The sequence below is a fragment of the Cydia strobilella genome, chromosome 7 (genome assembly GCF_947568885.1).
Source record: "Cydia strobilella chromosome 7, ilCydStro3.1, whole genome shotgun sequence".
NCBI classification, from domain to species: Eukaryota; Metazoa; Arthropoda; class Insecta; order Lepidoptera; family Tortricidae; genus Cydia; species Cydia strobilella.
The window spans coordinates 1,863,377-1,883,284 of NC_086047.1; the positions used below are offsets into that span (position 1 = coordinate 1,863,377).

The window sequence follows — 19,908 nt, forward strand, 5'->3', positions numbered from 1 at the left end:
GCGATACAGCGGGGAAATGCCGCCAGCATCCTTGGTACAATGCCTCAAGGGCCTATTTTAGATTTAAGCTAGTTATTAATTTCGTTTACGTAGTACCACTGTATATATCTTGTATGTAAATAAATTTGTAATAAAAAGTGTAAAACACGTTGAATTTTGGTCATTTCAGACGCGACATAGGTTGAACGTGGTTTAACCACAGAACTAGGACATACATTTTTTTTTTTTTTTTTTTTTATCCTATCTGGCTTTTACTCCCCGCAATTTTGCACGGGGTGAATTTGCCAATGTCGGTTTTTGACTTTCACACGTGAGGAGAATGTTCGGTAGTCTGGGAGATTGTGGTTGGGAAGACCTAAAAACGAATAATTGTTATGAACATCACAGACAAACACATGACGAATACAAAAATTAGTAGAAAAAAAGCGGGAAGTGGGTGACAGAACGTTAATAGTGCCAACATGAAGGAAGTGGAAGAGAAGAAAACGATATATAAAATAAATATGAAGTATAGAATAAAACATAAATAATTAGACGCATTAGATTATAAAAGATAAGACGCTATTTAGAGTTTAATGTTGTTCGTTTGTAAATATTTAATGAGTATAGAAGTAAGCCTAGTATCCATGTGACAAAGCAGTGAGCTAAAGCATATAGGTCGTGGAACATTTTCGGGTAATACATCGTACAGTGAATAACTACACCCTGAACAAGCAAAGAAGATGTGGTCCAAGTTACCCTCATCCAACCCGCATTCACACAATGAGTTCGCACGGACACCAATCATAGCCAGAAATAACGGAGTACATACTTTACCTAAGCGTAAACGACAAATGGTCGATATTACCCATTTCGGAGAAGTACGAAAACGATAGAACCACGGTTTTCGAGTAATTCGAGGTTGTACACAGCCATAATGTTTACCTGTCTGTATTCTAGAGGTATCCCATTGCTTCTGCCATGTATTAAACATATTGGATAGCGCACAACTCAATAGGTCATTACCGTAAATTTCCTGCTTCATTGATCCGATGTCAATCGCTCGTTTTGCCCACATATCAGCCATCTCATTGCCGTTAATACCACAGTGGCTTGGAACCCACCCGAGAACAATATGTAGGCCCCTTGATTCACACCTACGTAGCAAAGCTTTGATTTCGAGAATCAATGGAAATTTTGCTTTGAATTTGAATTGGTTGCCTACAATAGCCTGCAGGCAACTCCTACTATCAGAGATGATAATGGTGTTTTTAATATTGTGGGTCTCTGCATATTTGACAGCCTCAAGAATAGCAACTGCCTCGCCTGTGAAAATGGATGCTTGAGGAGGACATTTAAATGGGAGGGCAATATTGTACCGAGGAATCCACACCGCTGCTCCCACACATTTTGTAGGATCCACCTTTGAAGCGTCAGTAAAAACCGGTAAGTAATCTTGCCATTTATCTAAAAATTTATTGAACTTGTTGTTTGCTCCTGGATCATTTTTGAAAATTCCTATATCTAATAGAACTTTAGGTGAATATATTAAGGTCTCAAATGCCACCTCAAATAAAGGGTTAGCGCCGGATTTATATAGACTGGGGTTAATATTAGACAGTTTTGAAAAAGACATTATTATTCTTGGAAAGGCTTTATATGTCCAATATCGGTTTTCAGTGACCTCCAGTGCCAGTGCTCGCAAGCGTGGAAGCAACAAGTGGTTGTTGTAAGAGCTGTCTTTGATCAAGAACCTGTCGGCAAGATATTGTCTGCGGAGAGACAAAGGAGGTTCAACAGCTTCTACCTGCATGCCATTTTTGGGAGAAGGAAGCATAGCACCCAGTATGATCCTTAAACATTTTGCCTGTATGAGGTCTAATTTATCTAGGCCATCCTTATTGCAAGGTTCCATTAGAAATGACCCATAGTCTATATGGCTGCGTATGATGGCATTGTATAGTAGCTTCTGGCAATAAGGGTGAGAGCCCCACCAAACACCTGATAATGCTCGCAGAATATTAATATTTTTTTCACATTTACTCAGTACATATTTGTGATGTGAGGAGGCCGACATTTTGTGGTCTAAAATAACACCTAGAAATTTTACTGACTCTTTACTTGGTATCATGACACCACCATAACGGACATCTGCAGGAGGCATGATCCTTCTGCGACTGAAAGTCACTAAACAACTTTTTGTTGGCGATAGGGTAAGACCATGTTCATCAAGCCAATCTTTGAGGTAACCCAGCGCTGTATTCAGACTAGCAGTGGCTTTGTCCATTGAGTTTGCTGAGGTGTATAAGACCAGATCATCAGCATACTGCAAGACATTACAGAAGGAAAGGACAGATTGTTCCAAGTCGTAGGTGTAGATACTGTAAAGCAGGGGGCTGAGTACAGATCCTTGCGGGAGACCTCGCCACAAAGTCCGAGGCGGGTAATAGGAATTACCATTTCTAATTTTAATTGACCTACCCATGAATAAGTTGGTGACAATATGTACAATCTTCGCGGGAATGCTCAGATGAAGCATTTTTGCCCTGAGCACCGGAAGAAGGACATTGTCGTAGGCCGCAGAGATATCTAGGAAACATCCCAGAAGATATTCGTTTTTCGAAAAGCTTAGTCGGATATCAGTTGCTAAAATGTTTAAACTGTCCATTGTACTACGGCCCTTTCGGAAGCCAAACTGCGTGTCAGCTAGAATACCTTTGTTTTCCACAAACCATTCGAGTCTGTTTTTAACCAGATGTTCCAGTATCTTTCCCATTGTCGCGGACAGGGCAATCGGGCGATATGAGCTAGCCTCGTCTGGGTTTTTAGACGGTTTTAGGATTGGAATAATGACTTGGGTCTTCCAGTCAACAGGGATCTCTCCCGTGCCAAAGGCATGGTTTAGAATACCAAGCAGGTACTCCTGTGAGGATGTATTTAACTTAGATAGGAAACAGTATGGTATGCCATCCTCTCCCGGTGTAGTATCTCTCAATCCACTAAGCACTAGACTAAGCTCTGAGAATGAGAAAGGCATGTCTAGAGAGCTCCCGGTGCCTGGCAGCGGGGGAAGTAACAAACAGGATGCTTCAGGGACAGTTGGCGGGGCAAGTTTATCTGCAAAGTCTGACAGCCAGGAAGAATCTGTGGTGGCCATAGATTCTGGATTAAACGAACCCCTGAACCTCCTTATATTCCGCCATATAAGTGATGTAGGGGTTCTAGGAGATAAATTCTCGCAGAACCCCTTCCATCCCCTCTTTTTTGCCTTTGCTAGGAAGCGTTTTGTACGGGCCGAGATTTTTTTGAAAGAAATGTAGTCTTCCAAATTTCCTGTATTGTTGAAATCCTGCTCAGCGGCATCTCTTTTTTTAACGGCTGCCGTACAGTCTGCGTTCCACCACGGGGGTGATGGGATTTTGAGTTTAGCAGGTTTCTTTTTTGGTATATATTTATCGGCGGACTCTATTAACACATTTTTAAATTTTATATATTTTTCATCCTGACTTATTTCGCTCGTGTCCCACTCTTTCATATTTTCCTCTATAAATAATGCATAATTGGGCCAGTCTGCTGATTGAATTTTGTGTTTCAGAAGAGGTTCGGGGGAAGGAGATGGAAGAATAGAAGAAGGCTTGGTGATAATAATCGGGAAATGGTCACTGCCAAACGACTGGCGTAATACCCTCCAGGATAGTAAAGAAGACAAACTCGGGGAACAGACAGATAAATCGGGAACTGATTGGGGGTTCTGGCCTGGGTATACCCGATGCGTGGGAGTTCCGTCATTAACAACTCCTACATTGATTTCATCGAACAAATCCAGCAGGGCTGATGAAAACGCATCCGAATGGTATGACCCCCAGGACATATTGTGACAATTAAAGTCCCCTAAAATCATAAGAGGAGGTGGAATCGATTTGAGAATAGATTGTAATTCATGCATATTAACTACTTCAGGATGGGGGATATATATAGAGATGAAATTAATGCCCATAACCCTGGCAGCTACGGCATTAATCCCATCCGAGTGAGGGGGGATATGAATTTGGGAGAAAGGGTAACTGCGCTTGATCAACAACGCACATCCGGCGTGTCCATCATTACGGTCCTCCCGGAGACATGAGAAGCCCGGCACTCTGAGAAGAGTGCCGGGACGTAACCACGTCTCCGAAATAGCCGCAACAGACACAGCATAGGTGTTGATGAGCTGAATAAGGTCAGGTTTTTTTGGGACAATGCTTCGGCTATTCCATTGTAGAAATGTGACCGGGGGGGCCGTTGTTGTGAAATGTAAGTCTTTCAGCGAGTGTGATCATTAAGGGCGCAACGTCGTTCGGTAGGCAATCGCTCCACTTAGCGATTATGTTTGTTAAAAATTTTAAACAGAGCTCCATTAGGTCTTCATTGTGGGTGATTCTATTGTAAGAACTATTCAGAGCTTGGCCATTGGGGAGTTGAGGTGGGGGAGTTCGGACAATATTGTTGTGGGCTTCTCTATCATAACCCGGAGAGAGAGAGACCCTCGTTCGGGGCGCTCGATATACGGTTTTACGATATGAAGTGGTGGGCGGAGGAGAAGGAGATGGCCTGAAAGTATTAGGGTCGCATGGGGGCTGTGAAGATCGGGGAGAGTCTGTAACCTGTTCAAACATGATTCTTGCTGCATCTGAATATGGCTTACGAACCGCTGAGAACTGTATTGCTGCTTCTGCGTATGAGACATTCTGCTCAGACATGGCAAGTTTAATGGACTTTTGTCGACCATATTCATTGCATACTTTGTCTGTAGCAAAGTGTCTGCCTGAACAGAATATACACGTCACATGTTCTGGAGCTACATTGCATCCATCACCGGGGTGTTTTTGTGCACACTTATAACATCTAGCATCAGACCGGCACTGTGTTTGAATATGTCCGAACCTAAGGCACTTTCTGCATTGAATAATTGGCAGTTGATATACTTCTACAACTAGTGAGGTGTAGTAGGCGAAAATTTTTGACGGTAAGGATTGTCCTTCAAAGGTAACCACCACCGACTGGGTTGGTGCCCAGGATGGGGATCCATCATCTTTTGTCACTTTCCGCTGCAGACGGCGAGCCTTAAGGATTTTTCCTTTGCCTTCTTTGAGGTTTGTACCGTTGACTAAATCCTCCATAGTCCAATCCGAAGGAACTCCCCGTATAACTCCCATACGCGATACATGGTATGAGGGAATATCAGCTATAAACTTATTTTGGGCTAGTAGCGGGTGCTTTAAGAGAATATTTGCATCAGCTGCTGTGGTGAAAGTAACTGCTACTCTGTTGCGACCTACTGACTTAATACCACCTTCTTTTTGGATGTTGTTAACCTTTGCTTGAGTAAGCAAAAGGCCTACATTGATGGGTTTTAGGGAAGCATTGGAAGATGGTACAGACTCTCTAGAGACGTGAACTATAAATGGTCCACCATCTTCGGCATTGTACTCTCGGTATTTGCTGTCCAGACTGGGGTGTTTGTATAAATGTGGGTTGAACTCGACTGGATTGTTTTTGTTTAAATCGACTGTAGTATTTTGACTTACCTCCATTGGATTATTTTTATTTAATTCGACCACATGACTATTATTAGGCTCAACTGTATTATTTGTATTACCCGACTGCTTGTCGGCCTCTGTCGTGTAAATTACAATTTTTTTAGGGGAAGGCTCCAGCTTGGTCGGTGATAAATCTAAGTTACGCTTACGTGAGACGTTCTCCCAGTTCATGTCATTATCATCAGCCTCATCTGGAGGCTTCTCCTTCTCGTTACCATCCATCTAAACGCCACTCACTCAGCGCGCTACTCCTCAATCGGGGACATACATTTTAGGTCTGTGGGTTTAACCTTTTGGACGCCAATGACGGATATATCGTCACCGCAGGTCCAACGCCAAAGACGAACAGAGCAACATAGACCTACGTGCATGTGCATAAAGTTCAATTTTAGTTTTGACACTTCGGTGGCGTGGCGTCAGAGTGACAGCTTTTGTGTGACACGGCGTCGAGAAGATTAAAAGCTGATGGCGTTGTTCTTTATTCAACTTTGATTCTTTTATAAATTGTGTTTGTGCCGTGGTATTTCAGGACACGATTATAAGATTAATCTACTTCGGTGCTAATTAGCTGTTGCAATTATTTAAGATGCACGTAATTTAAACATTGATGAAAACATAAAACAAGGTTGCTATTTGAAGGGACTATTTTTGGAAAGTACATATTCAATAGTCTATGTAATTTATTGTGGTGAATAAAATGTTTGACTTGCTCTTTCTTTTTGCAAGAAAATATAAGTAAGCTATTTTCGACACTGCTTTTTATTATATTATTCAAATGAAACAAATGTAATATTAGAATCATAACAGTTTATTTGAAGCATGTTTGACTAAAATCTTAAAATAATATGCTAAAGTCCGTCTAAGCTAACTTTGCCCCAACTTGAACAGAACTCCTCACTTTGTTCTGTCTGTGTCATTATAAACGGTATATTTTCATAGAAATTAGACTTTAACAATGACATTGTCACACTTTGTCATTGCAAATGCCATGCAGTTAGCTTGGTCTGACTAGCATGATAAATCTTCACTTTGTATAGCAGCTACAAAAAATAAATCCATGGGTTTAGATACTATATTTCTTATAGGTAAGGCTTACAATTATAACGAAAAATTAAATACATAACAAGGACAAGTACGGCGGTGGCAGAATAACAGCGTCCGTTGCTAAAAACCTTTGGGGCTGCTGTGCCCCGAAGCCTTTTTGGCACAGACATCAGTTGAGCCACCTTCCCTTTCAATTAGTTTGTAAGCATTATCGTGTACTTTTATTATGTACCTATGTTACAACTTCTTGAATAAACGTCTTTTATTATTATTATTAAGTATTCGGGTAAGACTAGAATCCTTATGATGCCAAACCAAAATTATAATATGAAATTATGAATTCATTTTTACAGAAACTTTAAACAATGTCAAGCACATTCATAATTTATTCCAAAACCTCCAAAAATATGGGCATCCGCTAGCGTTGTAGGTAAAATCCACCGCAGAACGGATTAGCGAAAAATAGTATTTTTCGCTAACCCGTTCTGTGTCACCACACCAGCAGCTAGCAGACGCCTTAATTGGTGAAAAAGCTCTACTCTATTACTAGAAGTGAAAAATGAATGCATTGATGATACAATACAAGTTTATTGTGCAACACTTAGGAAATACCCAAACATGGGTTACCATTTAATATACTGCCAAAAATATTTTTCTTATGGCAAAATCTTAATCTAACTTAGTGCACAGAAACATGGAGAGTTGAAGTGAAATCAGGTGTCAAAATAATTAATTACTCATCTAAACTAAAATAAAGAAAGTTTTTTTATCTCTATCACAGGCGCGTACCTAATTATATTGTTGTCTCGCCCATGACAATGATATTGTGCGAGTGGGATAGCAATATGCGCGTGCGATAAAGATAAGAACAGGTGGCTCAATGTATGAAATTCCGTGCTCAGCGTCCTTTCTTTAGCTACTTTGCTTCAATCATCTTGATATCTGATTTACCTGCTCAACCCGTACATTTATATATTTACATCATTTATACATTGACACAGATGACTTCACTTCTTAGATATCAATGTCATATTTCTCATCATCACTATTGGGGCTGTACACTTCATCAGGAAGGTGCACCTCCCCGCAGAACATTAGCTCCACATAGTGGAAGTAGTCAAGCGCAATATTAGTTAGCATTGCTCCTGTAGTCACTCCAAGAAAAGTGCCGATTACCGGCCTCTGTCCAACTGAGCTCCTCAGTATAGCCCACAAGAATATTGAGCCGAGCGGCCAGAGGCAGCCCCCGAGGAATGCCCAGGAGAATCTTCTAGCGGGCACTGCCGCTGCCATGTGGGGACGGGCCCAGAGCCATAGACCTGCTCCACCACCAGCTGATAGGAATAAGAGGTCGGTGACATCTCGCCGTGGAAATAACCTGTAAATAATTATCAATATAACTATCGGGTGTAGGTAGTTTGTCTAATTTTAAGTTATGTGTGTGTGTGTGTGTGTGTGTGTGTATTATTATTTCTAATGTATTGTTGTGATCTCTGTTTTTTTTTTATTGTATTTGCATGCATTTTTATGTGTTTGACGCAAATAAATAAATGAAATGAAATAACGAAAAAAGGTCTAAAATTCGTGTATCTTACTCACCTGACCATTAAATGAGGATTCATAACAGATATTGACAGTGTTGTGTAACTGACCAGACCTTGCATTGGTAAATAGTAGTACAACACATTGTCCCTTGTGAATGGTGGTATTTTCACTTTTTGCACTGATTTATTAACATAATCTACAGCTTTCGGCACTGTAGCCGGCAGGTTGCAAAGCTGTCCTCGAATGTTGCGATAAATTCTTTCTATAATATCCATTTTGAGAGGTATTGTAATATTTCAATACTAATGCACTCTAGACTATTGGCGCTGTTAAGGTTACGCTCATAGACATAATTTGGCAAGTGCAATGGTTTGTAATGTTATTTTTAATGCAATAAGTACTCTATTTTTTCAGTACGATGCACTCCGATACGATATATAAATTCAATGCATTCATTCACTCACCGCCTGTCATACGTCAAAGCGTGTGACCGCTTGGCTATGCGCTTCGTTGTTCAATTTGGAACTGAAGGAATGAATGTGGAAGGTACAGGTACAAATAAAAAGAACATAGACCTAGCATTACATAGACCAGCTATACGCGTGCGCCCGTAAGGGATAGACATAGATGACGTCATAAACGTGGGGATACCATATTGGTAAAAATTACCCCAATATTTGATATCACGTTGGGGCGATTACCCTGGAGGCAAAGTTAGCTTGTTTGACGGTATTAAAAAATTGTTAAATAAAATGTCAATGGGCCGTTCTTTTTAGGCGTATAAACAATGAAATACCTCCTATAATTCGCGCAGGTGGTACAAAACTAAACATGTTTAGTAAATAAAATGTATTATGGGTTTTAATTTAAAGAAATCACAAATCGCAATCACACCAATTAATGTACACCACATTTAATCTTCACAACATTTGTTTATTTATTTTTTGGAATTAGAAGTACGAAAAAACTTCGAGGTCAAAATTACCCATAAAATTATGATATTTTCATCTGGTATCCCTAACATGATTGTTATGCAGCTAAATTAAGAAGAAGTTTAAAAATGGCTGACCTCAGACTTCTACCTACCTACGTAATTTGGGCGGATAATTTTACAAATAATGTTTTGTTAATTTGCGTAAATAATTGTGATATTTTTATTGAAATCGTTTGATTCTACATTGCTTTGAGTGTAACGTAATTTTACGATGTTATTCTCACATATTGCGTTAAGAGGAAGGTGTAAAATACCGTACTTACGTGTGAAAGGTTATGATCTCATATTTTTGCTCAGAGCGGCTATTACAGCCGATTACAGAACAATTCACCAGTATTTTATCAAAGTTCAAGCATTCAAAACGCTAACCATCACTATATTTCATAAGAGAAAGCACAATTTCATACAAAACAACGATAATTAAACAAGCAACGAACAAACATGACATGTCACGTACTTATTTGTTTGCCACAACCTCGGTTGTGGCAGCGGTGGAAAAGTGAAACTATGACAAGGACAAACAATAACAGCGCTTTCTCTGCTACTCCTACTGAAAGATACATAAGACTATCCCGTTCGGTCATTTTCCCCCACTCCTCATGACCGATCCAGTTATACTAGATTCATGAAAAAGAATTATATTCTGATTATAAAGGTTAAATATTAAATTGTACTTTCTATAACATATACTTACCATATTTGAAGTGTTCATTTTATGATTTTAAAGCCGTAAGAGATCTCTTTCTCGCTCTCACTCGCGGTGCGGTAGTCTGTTATGGTTTTAGCACTATATACCACTTTCTCTATGGTCAACAAGTTTGCGCGCGCGGCATGATCATAAGGTATAATAATATATGTATGGCATGATGGTCCATGTTATGTTGCGCGACGTGCGTGCCATTTTATAAATGTTAAATTTATTTCTTACTAAGCTGGGTTAATATAAATAGAATATAAACCCAATAGCTATAAGCAAATAAAAACAAAGTGAGAAATTATATTCAAATTTTTATTTTCATTAGTTTTATAGGTATTTTGGCATTAACAACTTTATCTATTAAACTTTCTCCTAAAGGACTAGCAGCTTGAATATCTAATTTACTTATATCTGTAGTTATATCTATACCTCGCCTCCACTTTTCTAAGCCGTTCCAAGCTATCATAACACCATTATCTGTACACAGTTTTGGTAAGGGTCTATAAATCTTGTAATCTGATTCACCACATAAATAAGTTAATGCATTGAATATATAGTTATTACATGCAACTCCACCAGACACAACTAGCTGTTTATTATCTTTTGGTATTAGGTTATTTCGTTCACAAAATTCCATAGCTCTCTGGGTTCTATGAATCAAGTGTCTTGAGACAGCCATCAAAAGTGCAGCACACAAGTCATTCACTTCCGGAATCAATTTGTCAGCTACAATGTTATGTTCTTTTTCTTTCTTGTATAGCTGAGAGATGACAGAGGTCTTCAAACCATTGAAACTAAAATTACAATCCCTGTACTCAGCTAGGGAAAGTGGGAGTTTAAATACATGAGGATTAGTAGCTTTTGATGCTGCTAATTCTATAGCTTGGCCTCCACATAATTTTGAATATTCTGCTACATTTCGTAACTTCATTCTCCTAGCAACTTTGTCAAACACTTCACCAGGCGCTATATCCATACTTTGTCCGAGTAACTGGAAATGATTTACATCTTGAGCAACAGCCAGCAAACAGTGTCCCCCTGATATTAACAAGACAAGGAATGGGAAAGATATGTTGTGATGCATTCTTGCTGCTAAAGCATGAGCTTCCATGTGATGTATTGGAATTATAGGTTTCTTATGAAGTCTGGCTAAGTATTTTGCATATTTCATACCGACAACTAGGCTTAGGGCTAAGCCAGGTCTTAAAGTGACAGCTATGGCAGATATATCTTGCATTGATAATTTCGCTTTCTGTAAAGTTTCATTTACAGTCGGTTCAATATACTTTTTATGCAAGTCTTGAGCTACATCAGGTATAATGCCTCCGTTCCGAACATGCATAAGATTTTGTGTATGCAAACTTTCTGATAATAAATTTCCGTCATGGCTTATGATGGCGCAACCTGTATCGTCGCAAGATGTCTCGATTCCAAGGATAGCACTTCCAGAATAATTTCTACGGTTATTGAGAAATTTTATTTGCCTTTGCTGTGTAAGTTTTTGAGTCACAAATTTGTACAACGATCGTGTAAAATTCATCATGTTTGATTTAGGAAACTCACTAGTTTGCAACTAGCTTATGGTGAAATTCGATATTGCACCAATATTTACATGAAAATAGGTTATGTTTTTTAATAGCCTGAGTCTCATAGCATTTGATCGATAACTTGAATATGTATTTTTTAATATCTGTATAATACACGAAGCCTGGTTAATCAGCGAAGTCTGTAATTTTAATTCAAAACGCTCGTTAAAATTATCAAAACTAAAATAAAATTAAAAATAATCAGCTCAATCAGCTGTTCAGATTTGTTGACAATATTGACTTTGACAGATGTGAAGTGTGAATGTAATGTGACGTTTGAGCGAGACCAATGTCAAATTTGACAAACGCTAAAGATGCGTTCCATAGATATACTGCGTTCAGAGGCCGCGAAAAACAAAATTCGAAATTTCTTTATGCGGCATGGCACATTGTGTCCGATTCACACGTCGCTCCGAAGTTTGAGCGAGATAACGCTATGCGCGTATTATAGAGACATCCCGCCCGCACGTGCAAATCGGACGCAGTGTGGCATGCCCCTATCTGCCTCTATGTCGCTTGACACAAGAGTATAAAGTTAATATATTTAATATGTCTGTGTCTCACGGAAGTTTTGTTAGTATAAAGTTTTTCGATTTCATAAAATAAATGTGGAGCAATATGAAGCTAGACAAAGGTAATTTACATTTTTAATGTTACGATTTACGAATAGTTCATTAAAAAAAAAACCGGCCAATTGCGAGTCGCGAGTCCGCAGCAACGGCACGAAGGGTTCCGTACCATTTAGCAAAAAACGGCAAAAAATCACGTTTGTTGTAAGGGAGCCCCACTTAAATATTTATTTTATTCTGTTTTTATTATTTGTTGTTATAGCGGCAACTGCAATACAATACATCTTCTGTGAAATTTCAACTGTCTAGCTTTCACGGTTCGTGAGATACAGCCTGGTGACAGACAGACAGATAGACAGACGGACAGAGGAGTCTTAGTAATAGGGTTCCGTTTTTACCCTTTGGGTACGGAAACCTAACTATACTATAGGTACTATATGTATATATATGAAGAAAAAAAAACTGAATTTAATTTTCCGTTTAGTTATAATAATAAATAAATATTGTACAGAATAGGTAACTTTATCTATCCACCAACTTTATAATCGAAATAAAAATAAACCGGTACATTATTTAAATCATACCCTGCTCTGCTTCAATATTTATCTGCATATTAAAATCAAGGGGTCAGAGGACCTACCGCTAAAAACGGAAATCGAAACCTCGTCATGTGCCTCTCTATCGTTCTTACATATTCGAGCGATAGAGAGGTGGATAAATAAATTTCGATTTCCGCCGCGGTAGACCCTCCGTTTTTATTCTTTATTTGCAATGCGCATCTTATTTCGAACGCGTGACTTTGTAATATGAACCTCAGTATCCGCCTGCGTGTCGTGTCGCTTAAGCTTGTTATATTTTATTTAGAAACTTTAGAAAACAAATACTTTTTGCAAGGAAACATGTACAAAATATCAACGGTAATAAAAAGACTTGAAATAGGGTCTTGTGTAAAGTTAAGTTCAACGGCCGGGGTAGTGCAAGAACATGTTATAAAAATAAAACCGTTCGAGGATATACCTGGGCCTAAGAGCTATCCTGTTGTGGGGACACTACATAAATATCTGCCTTTACTAGGTAAGTAAATATTTAATAAAAATGTATGATTGAACTCTTTGTTAGGCATTGTCTACTTTTTCTCATAATAAAAAAAAACATTTCGGACGATACAATCCATATTTGTGGTATTTTCTATAAAAAAGGGACCTGATTGTCGATGGCGCTTACGCCATTATTAACGTGCTCCGATATATAGTTGGTCAAGCAAATCTTGTCAGTAGAGCGGCAAATTTAAAAAATGTAGGCGCGGAGGGATATCGTCCCATAGAAAATTTGAATTTCGCGCCGTTTTCTACTGACAAGATTTGGTTGACCAACTATAAATACAATGCCGCGCGACGCTGTGCGGTGTAAGCGCCGTCGACAATAAGGTCCCTTTTCATGTTTTCATAAAAAATACACCGTTTTGTTAGTTACAAATATACTTAAATTACTAATGTTAGACCTTAGGTAATATGCAAAGTAGGTAGGGTAGATGATAGGCATTGACTTATTTTTTTTGTAGTCGAAAGAAAAGTGTGCGAAAATTGTCAAATGTGGTTTATAACTAAATAATTAGAATTCGGTAGGTAGTTTAACAATAGATATGTTATACTACTATTGTTAAACTACCTACCGAATTCTAATAATTAGTTAAAAACCACATTTGACAATTTTCGCACACACTTCTTTCGACTACAAAAAAAAACATTATGTCAATGCCTTGATTATTGAAGTTTCGTCTGCGTGAAATGATGATGATGATTGATAAAAATTAGGTATCCTTCCCCGGGCCTCAAACTTTTCTCCATACGAAATTTCATCTAAATCGGTTCAGCAGCTTAAGCGTGAAGAGGTAGCAGACACAGACAGACATAGTTACTTTCGCATTTATAATCTTAGTAATACTGTCCGCGCACCAATTCCGTGCATTCGGAGGTCGAGGAAGTGGGGGTGTGCGCCGCGCCCGTACGTACAAAATGACACCACCTTTGTCATGACGCCCAACATTCCTAACATTCCTCAGCCGTGCACGGAATTTGCGCGCGGAGAGTACGTAACCTTCAGATTTTTTGAATTGTAAAAATTAGGAGCGAAAAACAGATTTCATACAAATTTTTAAATGCTCTTAACTCTTATGAGGACTACGTTTGTATGAAAAGGCGATTTCCGGCGGGTCCTCCACTTTCGTCTTAATAGAAATTCAACTAGGGAACAAATTAAATTATTTTATGAAATAATTTGATTTGTGTTTTAAGTACCGTAAAATGGGGTGAGTAGGGTTCGCGGGGAAGGTTGGGTTATTATGAATGGGGAGAGAAAGCATGAAAGGGGGGGTGAGATGGGTTTTTAAGGCTACTGCTACAAAAATAATGTATTCCAATTTAAAATGGAGCTATAGTAATACTCATAATAATAAAAAAAACGATCCAACAATTTTCCAAAATTACCTTTGTATGAAAACCCATCCCACTCCAATTACCTAATAAGTTTGTATTTTAGTTTTTATTTTAATTTGGGAAGTGAGGTGGGATTTCCTGTTTATCGTCAAAGTTATGAAATGGAACTATATACCCAAAATAAAATATAAACTAAAATACAAACGTCTGGAACACTTAATATTATTAGTATATACACCATTCAATTTGCATATGTAAAAATAAAACGTTATCGAGGTTTGAATGTCAGTTTTGCTCCTACTCACCCCATTTTACGGTACCTAGTCACAATACTATATAGATTGTACTATAAGTTTTTTTTAAAATGGAAATTGCTGTAAAACATTTACAGGCGACTACAACGCCAACTCGCTAGACAAGAATGCGTGGCTCAACTACCACAGATACGGCAACCTTGTCCGTGAAAATCCGGGCGTCCGGCTGCTCCACGTGTTCGATCCGGACGACATCGAGGCCGTGTTCCGGCAGGACGACCGGCACCCGGCGCGGAGGAGCCATCTCGCGATGCTGCACTATAGGCTCGGCAAGCCGAATGTTTATAGCACTGGCGGGTTGCTTTCTACGTAAGATCTTTTACAATATCCGACACAGATTTAATATATACGCTAGATGACGCAAATGCCACGATTTGTATTGAAACCAAGCGTGCCGACTTTTTCATACAAAATTTACGCATAATATAATTATAAAATTACTTATCTGGTGATAGGAAATATGTTCTTGCCTTTGGGTGCTCGCAATTTTTGGGCTGTAGCAGTTAATTATCATGCAACGAAGTATTTTTTAAATTTTCACGGACGGCTGCAACAACTAACGCGCGTGGACTGTAAAGAGCAACGGTCAACCTCGACGCTTAGTCAGGGTTCGGACACGCGAAGTAGATGCATTTGCGTCTTCTACGGTATATTTATTTTTGTGATATCCGAGGCTGAATTTTGACAGGACAATGGGGTCTTAGTCAAGATGACAATGTTTTATAGAGAAACTAATGGAAAAGTAAAAATATATCGGAATGACAGATGTGAACATAAGCCACCATATCATTTCCATACATTATACCAATGATAGATATAACTCCGTAAGTTATATCTATCTTTGCTTAAACTTAACTAACTCCTTGTTTCATTGTTTGTCAGTCAGCTACAATGCATAGAAGTTTGTATGCAAAGGTGCTAAGCTAATAGTATATTGCTGACTGTACCTTGTATGTAAGAGGTGTTCTTTTTTATAGGGTTCCGTTCCCAAAGAGTAAAAACGGGTCCCACTAAGAGTCCGCTGTCCATCTGTCCGTCTGTCCGTCTGTCTGTCACCAGGCTGTATCTCATGAACCGTGATAGCTAGACAGTTGAAATTTTCACAGATGATATATTTCTGTTGCCGCTATAACAACAAATACTAAAAAGTACGGAACCCTCGGTGCGTGAGTCCGACTCGCACTTGGCCGGTTTTATTTTCACTTTAGAAATGGTCCGGACTGGTGGAGGCTTAGGAGCGCGTTTCAGAAGAACTTCACAAGCCCTCAAAGCGTCAAGGGCCATGTCGTGGACACAGATGACATTGTGAGGGAATTTGTGCAATGGGTCAAGAGAGAGAAGGTGACGTCTAACGATGACTTCTTGGCGTATCTGAATAGGCTGAACTTAGAGGGTAAGTTAGACTTGTTTATTGTAAAACGTATAAGTATGAATCATGTAGGTAGGCATATTTTAGTGAGGGTGACAAACAAGCAACCTGGCTCCGTAGCCAACACGCCAATCGCTAACGTTCCGTAGCGATTGAAACGCAACTGTCACTGTCGCACTAATATGGAAGAGTGATAGAGAGACACAAAGCGTTTCGTTGTCGAAGCGATAGCGATTGTCACCTTGGCTAGGCGGGCTACCCGCGCAGCATGGTTCCCCTATCACTAAGTCCGTCACTTTCGCACTCACATACTTGTTAGAACGTGACAGGCGTGGTGATAAGCGTACCGTGCTACGACGGTCGAGGGTGAAAGAATTAGGTAGGAACTTAATTACCGTTCGCGGTTTTTAGGACAGGTAAACAACGATTACTGGTTTAGGTGACATTCGAATCACAAGCAGCTGCATGACTGTGACGGCATTACTGCCGCAATACATTAAATCCGTTTTTGCATTTGTCATATCATATCATTGCTGCCCTCATTCAAAAGATTCTGTTGGCTATGTGCGAAATTGGTGTTGGGGGATACAAGCAACGCCAACGCACGAAGGGGTAAAAATATGAACTCTCATGGGTTCTTCATACTATTTGGCAGCTGCGTACTGTCAAATAAGCGATACGTCCCACACCCACTAACATCCCACTAAGACAGCGCCACAGATATGCGCGAAGCGAATACTTCTTCTTCTTCTTCTTTTATTAAATGGCGGTCTGTCAAAGTTGGCACAAATTTGCCAATGTCAAGTGTTTTATTATCTGCACCTGAGGACAGAGGACAGCACAAACATATAACGACACCCACACAGAACATGAAAGCACTACACGTTTTGTTATAGCTAAGTAAAACAAAGGTGAATAATTAGTGCAGATGTTGATGACACAAACATTATAATAATCTATTATACTATATCCTCGTAAGACACCATATAAAGTTTTTCAATTTTTAATTTGAACCTTATTTTATAAGTAAATTGGAACGAATTTCGTTTGTTTTACAACGCAGTTTTGTTTTTTTAGTTTTAAGTTTATCACGAATAAAACATATGTTTCTGATTCTGATTCAGTAAAACAAAAGAAATGCTACTCTATTTGTTTCATCAAAAGGTTTAAATTAGATTGCAATGAATATGTACATTTTAATGTACATTTAGACTCACGAGGATATACTAAAATACTACTAAAGCACGATTGTAAGTAATCACATCATCAGCCCTTCTTTATGTGTATTCTGGTTACGTAAATTAAATACTACTTTTCAGTAATCGGCAAGGTAGCGTTCAACGAGCGCTTCAACAGTTTCTCAGAGGAAGAACAAGATCGTCGGTCTCGCAGCAGTATGACGATCAAAGCTGCCTTCGGTTCCAATGCGGGAATTATGAAACTAGATAAAGGTTTTCTTTGGAGGAAATTTAGAACGCCTCTGTACAGGAAACTAGCTAATTCTCAAGAGTACTTGGAGAAGTAAGATCCCATATTTTTCCTTATTCCACATTCGCGCTTGATATTGTATTGTAGCATCCTTAATTTTTAAAGTGCGTTTTAGACCTAGGTTCGTGATTTTTTCCATCGAGCGAAAGTCAAAAAGTCAGGATTCGAATCAATGAAATCACTAGAGATAATTCTGAAGATGGCTAATAAAATTTTTGGTACTTATTGTGATCTAAAAAGCGGTACGATTTTTGAAAAACTCCGCTCTCCGAACCTACAGCACCTTACAGAAGCGCTATTTACTTGGTAGCGTAATCTTAATTACTGAAGTGCCGTGGGTAAGTTTCTAAAATTGCTAAATCTTCACTTGCGGAAACTTTTCATATTTTATACAAGGAATACAAAATGAAAGTTTCCTGTGAAATATTTCAGAAATTTCCGAGTACTTTTCCAAGTTTCTGGAGTGAAAGTTTCACTCTACTTTTACGACGTCTGCGAACGATGCTATTAAGCTTACGAGTAGAATTAATTTAAAATTGGAAAAAAGTGGAAAAATTACTCTCCCAAGGCAGTCATTTTTCCACTTTTTATTCTAAGCTTAAAAAAATATTTAATTTGTCCCCTAGTTGATAATTAATTGTTTTGCAGGGTAGCAAACAGAATACTGTGGTCAAAATTTCGTTTCTTCTCAATTGATCCTCTGAACCACTCACTTTTGTCATCTTTCCTACAACAAGACAACGTAGATTTGAAAGACATTATAGGAATGATGGTCGATATCCTAATGGCTTCTATTGATACGGTAAGTTTTAAATAATAAGAGAACACTTTGTATTGTAAGAGTGAGCGACAAATCATGAACTTAAATGCCAAGTATTTGTATTAAAGTCGAAGCTTATAGGAAACCAAATAACTTTTACTTACTTTCATTGCGAAACATTCCATACTTATTTTGTATACAGACGGCGTATTCAACAAGCTTTGCCTTATATCATCTTGCTACGAACCCAGAATGTCAAGAGAAATTGTTCCAAGAGGCCCTTACAATCCTACCAATTAAAGACTCACCACTGACTCCAGAAGCGTTATCAAAGGCGCATTATCTACGGAGCTGTGTTAAGGAAAGTTTGAGGCTAAATCCGGTGTCCATAGGTGTGGGCAGATTGCTTCAAAAGGATATTGTTTTAAAAGGATATCATATACCTAAGGGCGTAAGTAACATTATAATTTCTAAAAAGTCCTAAGTGCTATGTCACGGTAGACTTATAGTTGTTCCCCACCAAAGTTTGGTGGGCAACAGTAAACCTGAATAAATTACGCTGGTTGTTTTTGGTATGTTGTCGGGAATGTTTGTTTATTAGTTTAATTTCGTCACATTGCCTAATGTTCTGTCCGTCACGGGCCCACCCATGTGGCAACTCTATAGCCTAGCATACTTGCTTAAAGCCAGCTTTAGTTCGTAAACTGTACCTATATATATATTTGTATGATATTGTTGTGTGTTCCAGACAGTAATAGTAACCCAGAACATGGTAGCCAGCCGCTTGCCCCAATACGTGCAAGACCCTCTAAAGTTCCTTCCAGACCGTTGGTCTCGTAACTCGCCGAACTACGAAAACTTACACCCGTTCCTCAGCTTGCCGTTCGGCTTTGGGCCTCGGTCTTGCATCGCTAGGAGATTGGCTGAGCAGAATATGTGCATTACTTTAATTAGGGTAAGTATCATCGTTAATGTGACTAAATGACCCTAGTCCACCAGCAGACCAAAGGTTAGTTAAGAAATCTGTCATTTTAATATTTGGAAGGTACAGTACTTTTCAAAGTTATTCTGATGACGATTTATTAAAAAAAATGTAAAGTTCGATTTAATATAAAAATGTAGCAGGTCTAATCAAATTAGACAAACAAATGAATCATGTCCAAGGTAATTAAAAAATCCTTAACATTCGCTTTGCACTTAATTTGTTATTTCTTATAAATTAATCAGGTATAGCTCGTTTTGTCGAATAAAACAATTACTACAAGTATTAATCAATAATTTATTAAATTAATTACCTTTTCAAGAATCGCTGCTGGTAGGAACTATTTACAACGTTGGTCGCTAATGTTTTTTTTTCTTTTACAGATGGTACGTGAATTCCAGCTTTATTGGGCAGGCAAAGAACTTGGAATCAAGACACTGCTTATCAACAAACCGGACCAACCGATAATGTTGGATTTCACAAATAGAACTACGTAACACATCTTTGAGAATAATAAGGTTTAAACAAAAAATAATAATTTATTTATTTCCTACTAAGCTGATAATA

At 38.6% G+C, this 19,908-nt stretch overlaps 3 protein-coding genes across 3 annotated transcripts; 1 reads left to right on the forward strand and 2 right to left on the reverse strand.

Moving 5' to 3' along the window:
• Positions 1 to 6,356: 6,356 nt before the first annotated feature.
• Positions 6,357 to 8,637, reverse strand: LOC134742891 (uncharacterized). Its single transcript, XM_063676080.1, has 2 exons — positions 8,202 to 8,637; positions 6,357 to 7,980 (listed from the first exon to the last, which is right to left on the reverse strand). The coding sequence occupies exons 1-2, from the start codon at positions 8,420 to 8,422 to the stop codon at positions 7,617 to 7,619; spliced, it is 585 nt and encodes a 194-aa protein (XP_063532150.1). The 5' UTR covers positions 8,423 to 8,637; the 3' UTR covers positions 6,357 to 7,616.
• Positions 8,638 to 10,135: 1,498 nt separating this feature from the next.
• On the reverse strand, positions 10,136 to 11,652 carry LOC134742892 (tRNA N6-adenosine threonylcarbamoyltransferase, mitochondrial-like). Its single transcript, XM_063676081.1, has one exon. It carries the CDS (start codon positions 11,379 to 11,381, stop codon positions 10,143 to 10,145), a length of 1,239 nt encoding a protein of 412 aa, XP_063532151.1. The 5' UTR covers positions 11,382 to 11,652; the 3' UTR covers positions 10,136 to 10,142.
• A 1,106-nt stretch (positions 11,653 to 12,758) lies between these two features.
• Positions 12,759 to 19,908, forward strand: LOC134742902 (cytochrome P450 302a1, mitochondrial). Its single transcript, XM_063676097.1, has 8 exons — positions 12,759 to 13,067; positions 14,820 to 15,051; positions 15,951 to 16,135; positions 17,431 to 17,632; positions 18,248 to 18,401; positions 18,562 to 18,810; positions 19,108 to 19,314; positions 19,725 to 19,908. Exons 1-8 carry the CDS (start codon positions 12,800 to 12,802, stop codon positions 19,836 to 19,838), a joined length of 1,611 nt encoding a protein of 536 aa, XP_063532167.1. The 5' UTR covers positions 12,759 to 12,799; the 3' UTR covers positions 19,839 to 19,908.

Coding starts and splice junctions, on each gene's coding strand:
- LOC134742891 (XM_063676080.1), bottom strand. CDS start 8,422: ATGGATATTATAGAAAGAATTTATCGCAACATTCGAGGACAGCTTTGC. Junction 7,981..8,201: donor AATCCTCATTTAATGGTCAG/GTGAGTAAGATA, acceptor AATTATTTACAG/GTTATTTCCACGGCGAGATG.
- LOC134742892 (XM_063676081.1), bottom strand. CDS start 11,381: ATGATGAATTTTACACGATCGTTGTACAAATTTGTGACTCAAAAACTT.
- LOC134742902 (XM_063676097.1), top strand. CDS start 12,800: ATGAACCTCAGTATCCGCCTGCGTGTCGTGTCGCTTAAGCTTGTTATA. Junction 16,136..17,430: donor GAATAGGCTGAACTTAGAGG/GTAAGTTAGACT, acceptor ACTACTTTTCAG/TAATCGGCAAGGTAGCGTTC. Junction 17,633..18,247: donor TCTCAAGAGTACTTGGAGAA/GTAAGATCCCAT, acceptor ATTGTTTTGCAG/GGTAGCAAACAGAATACTGT.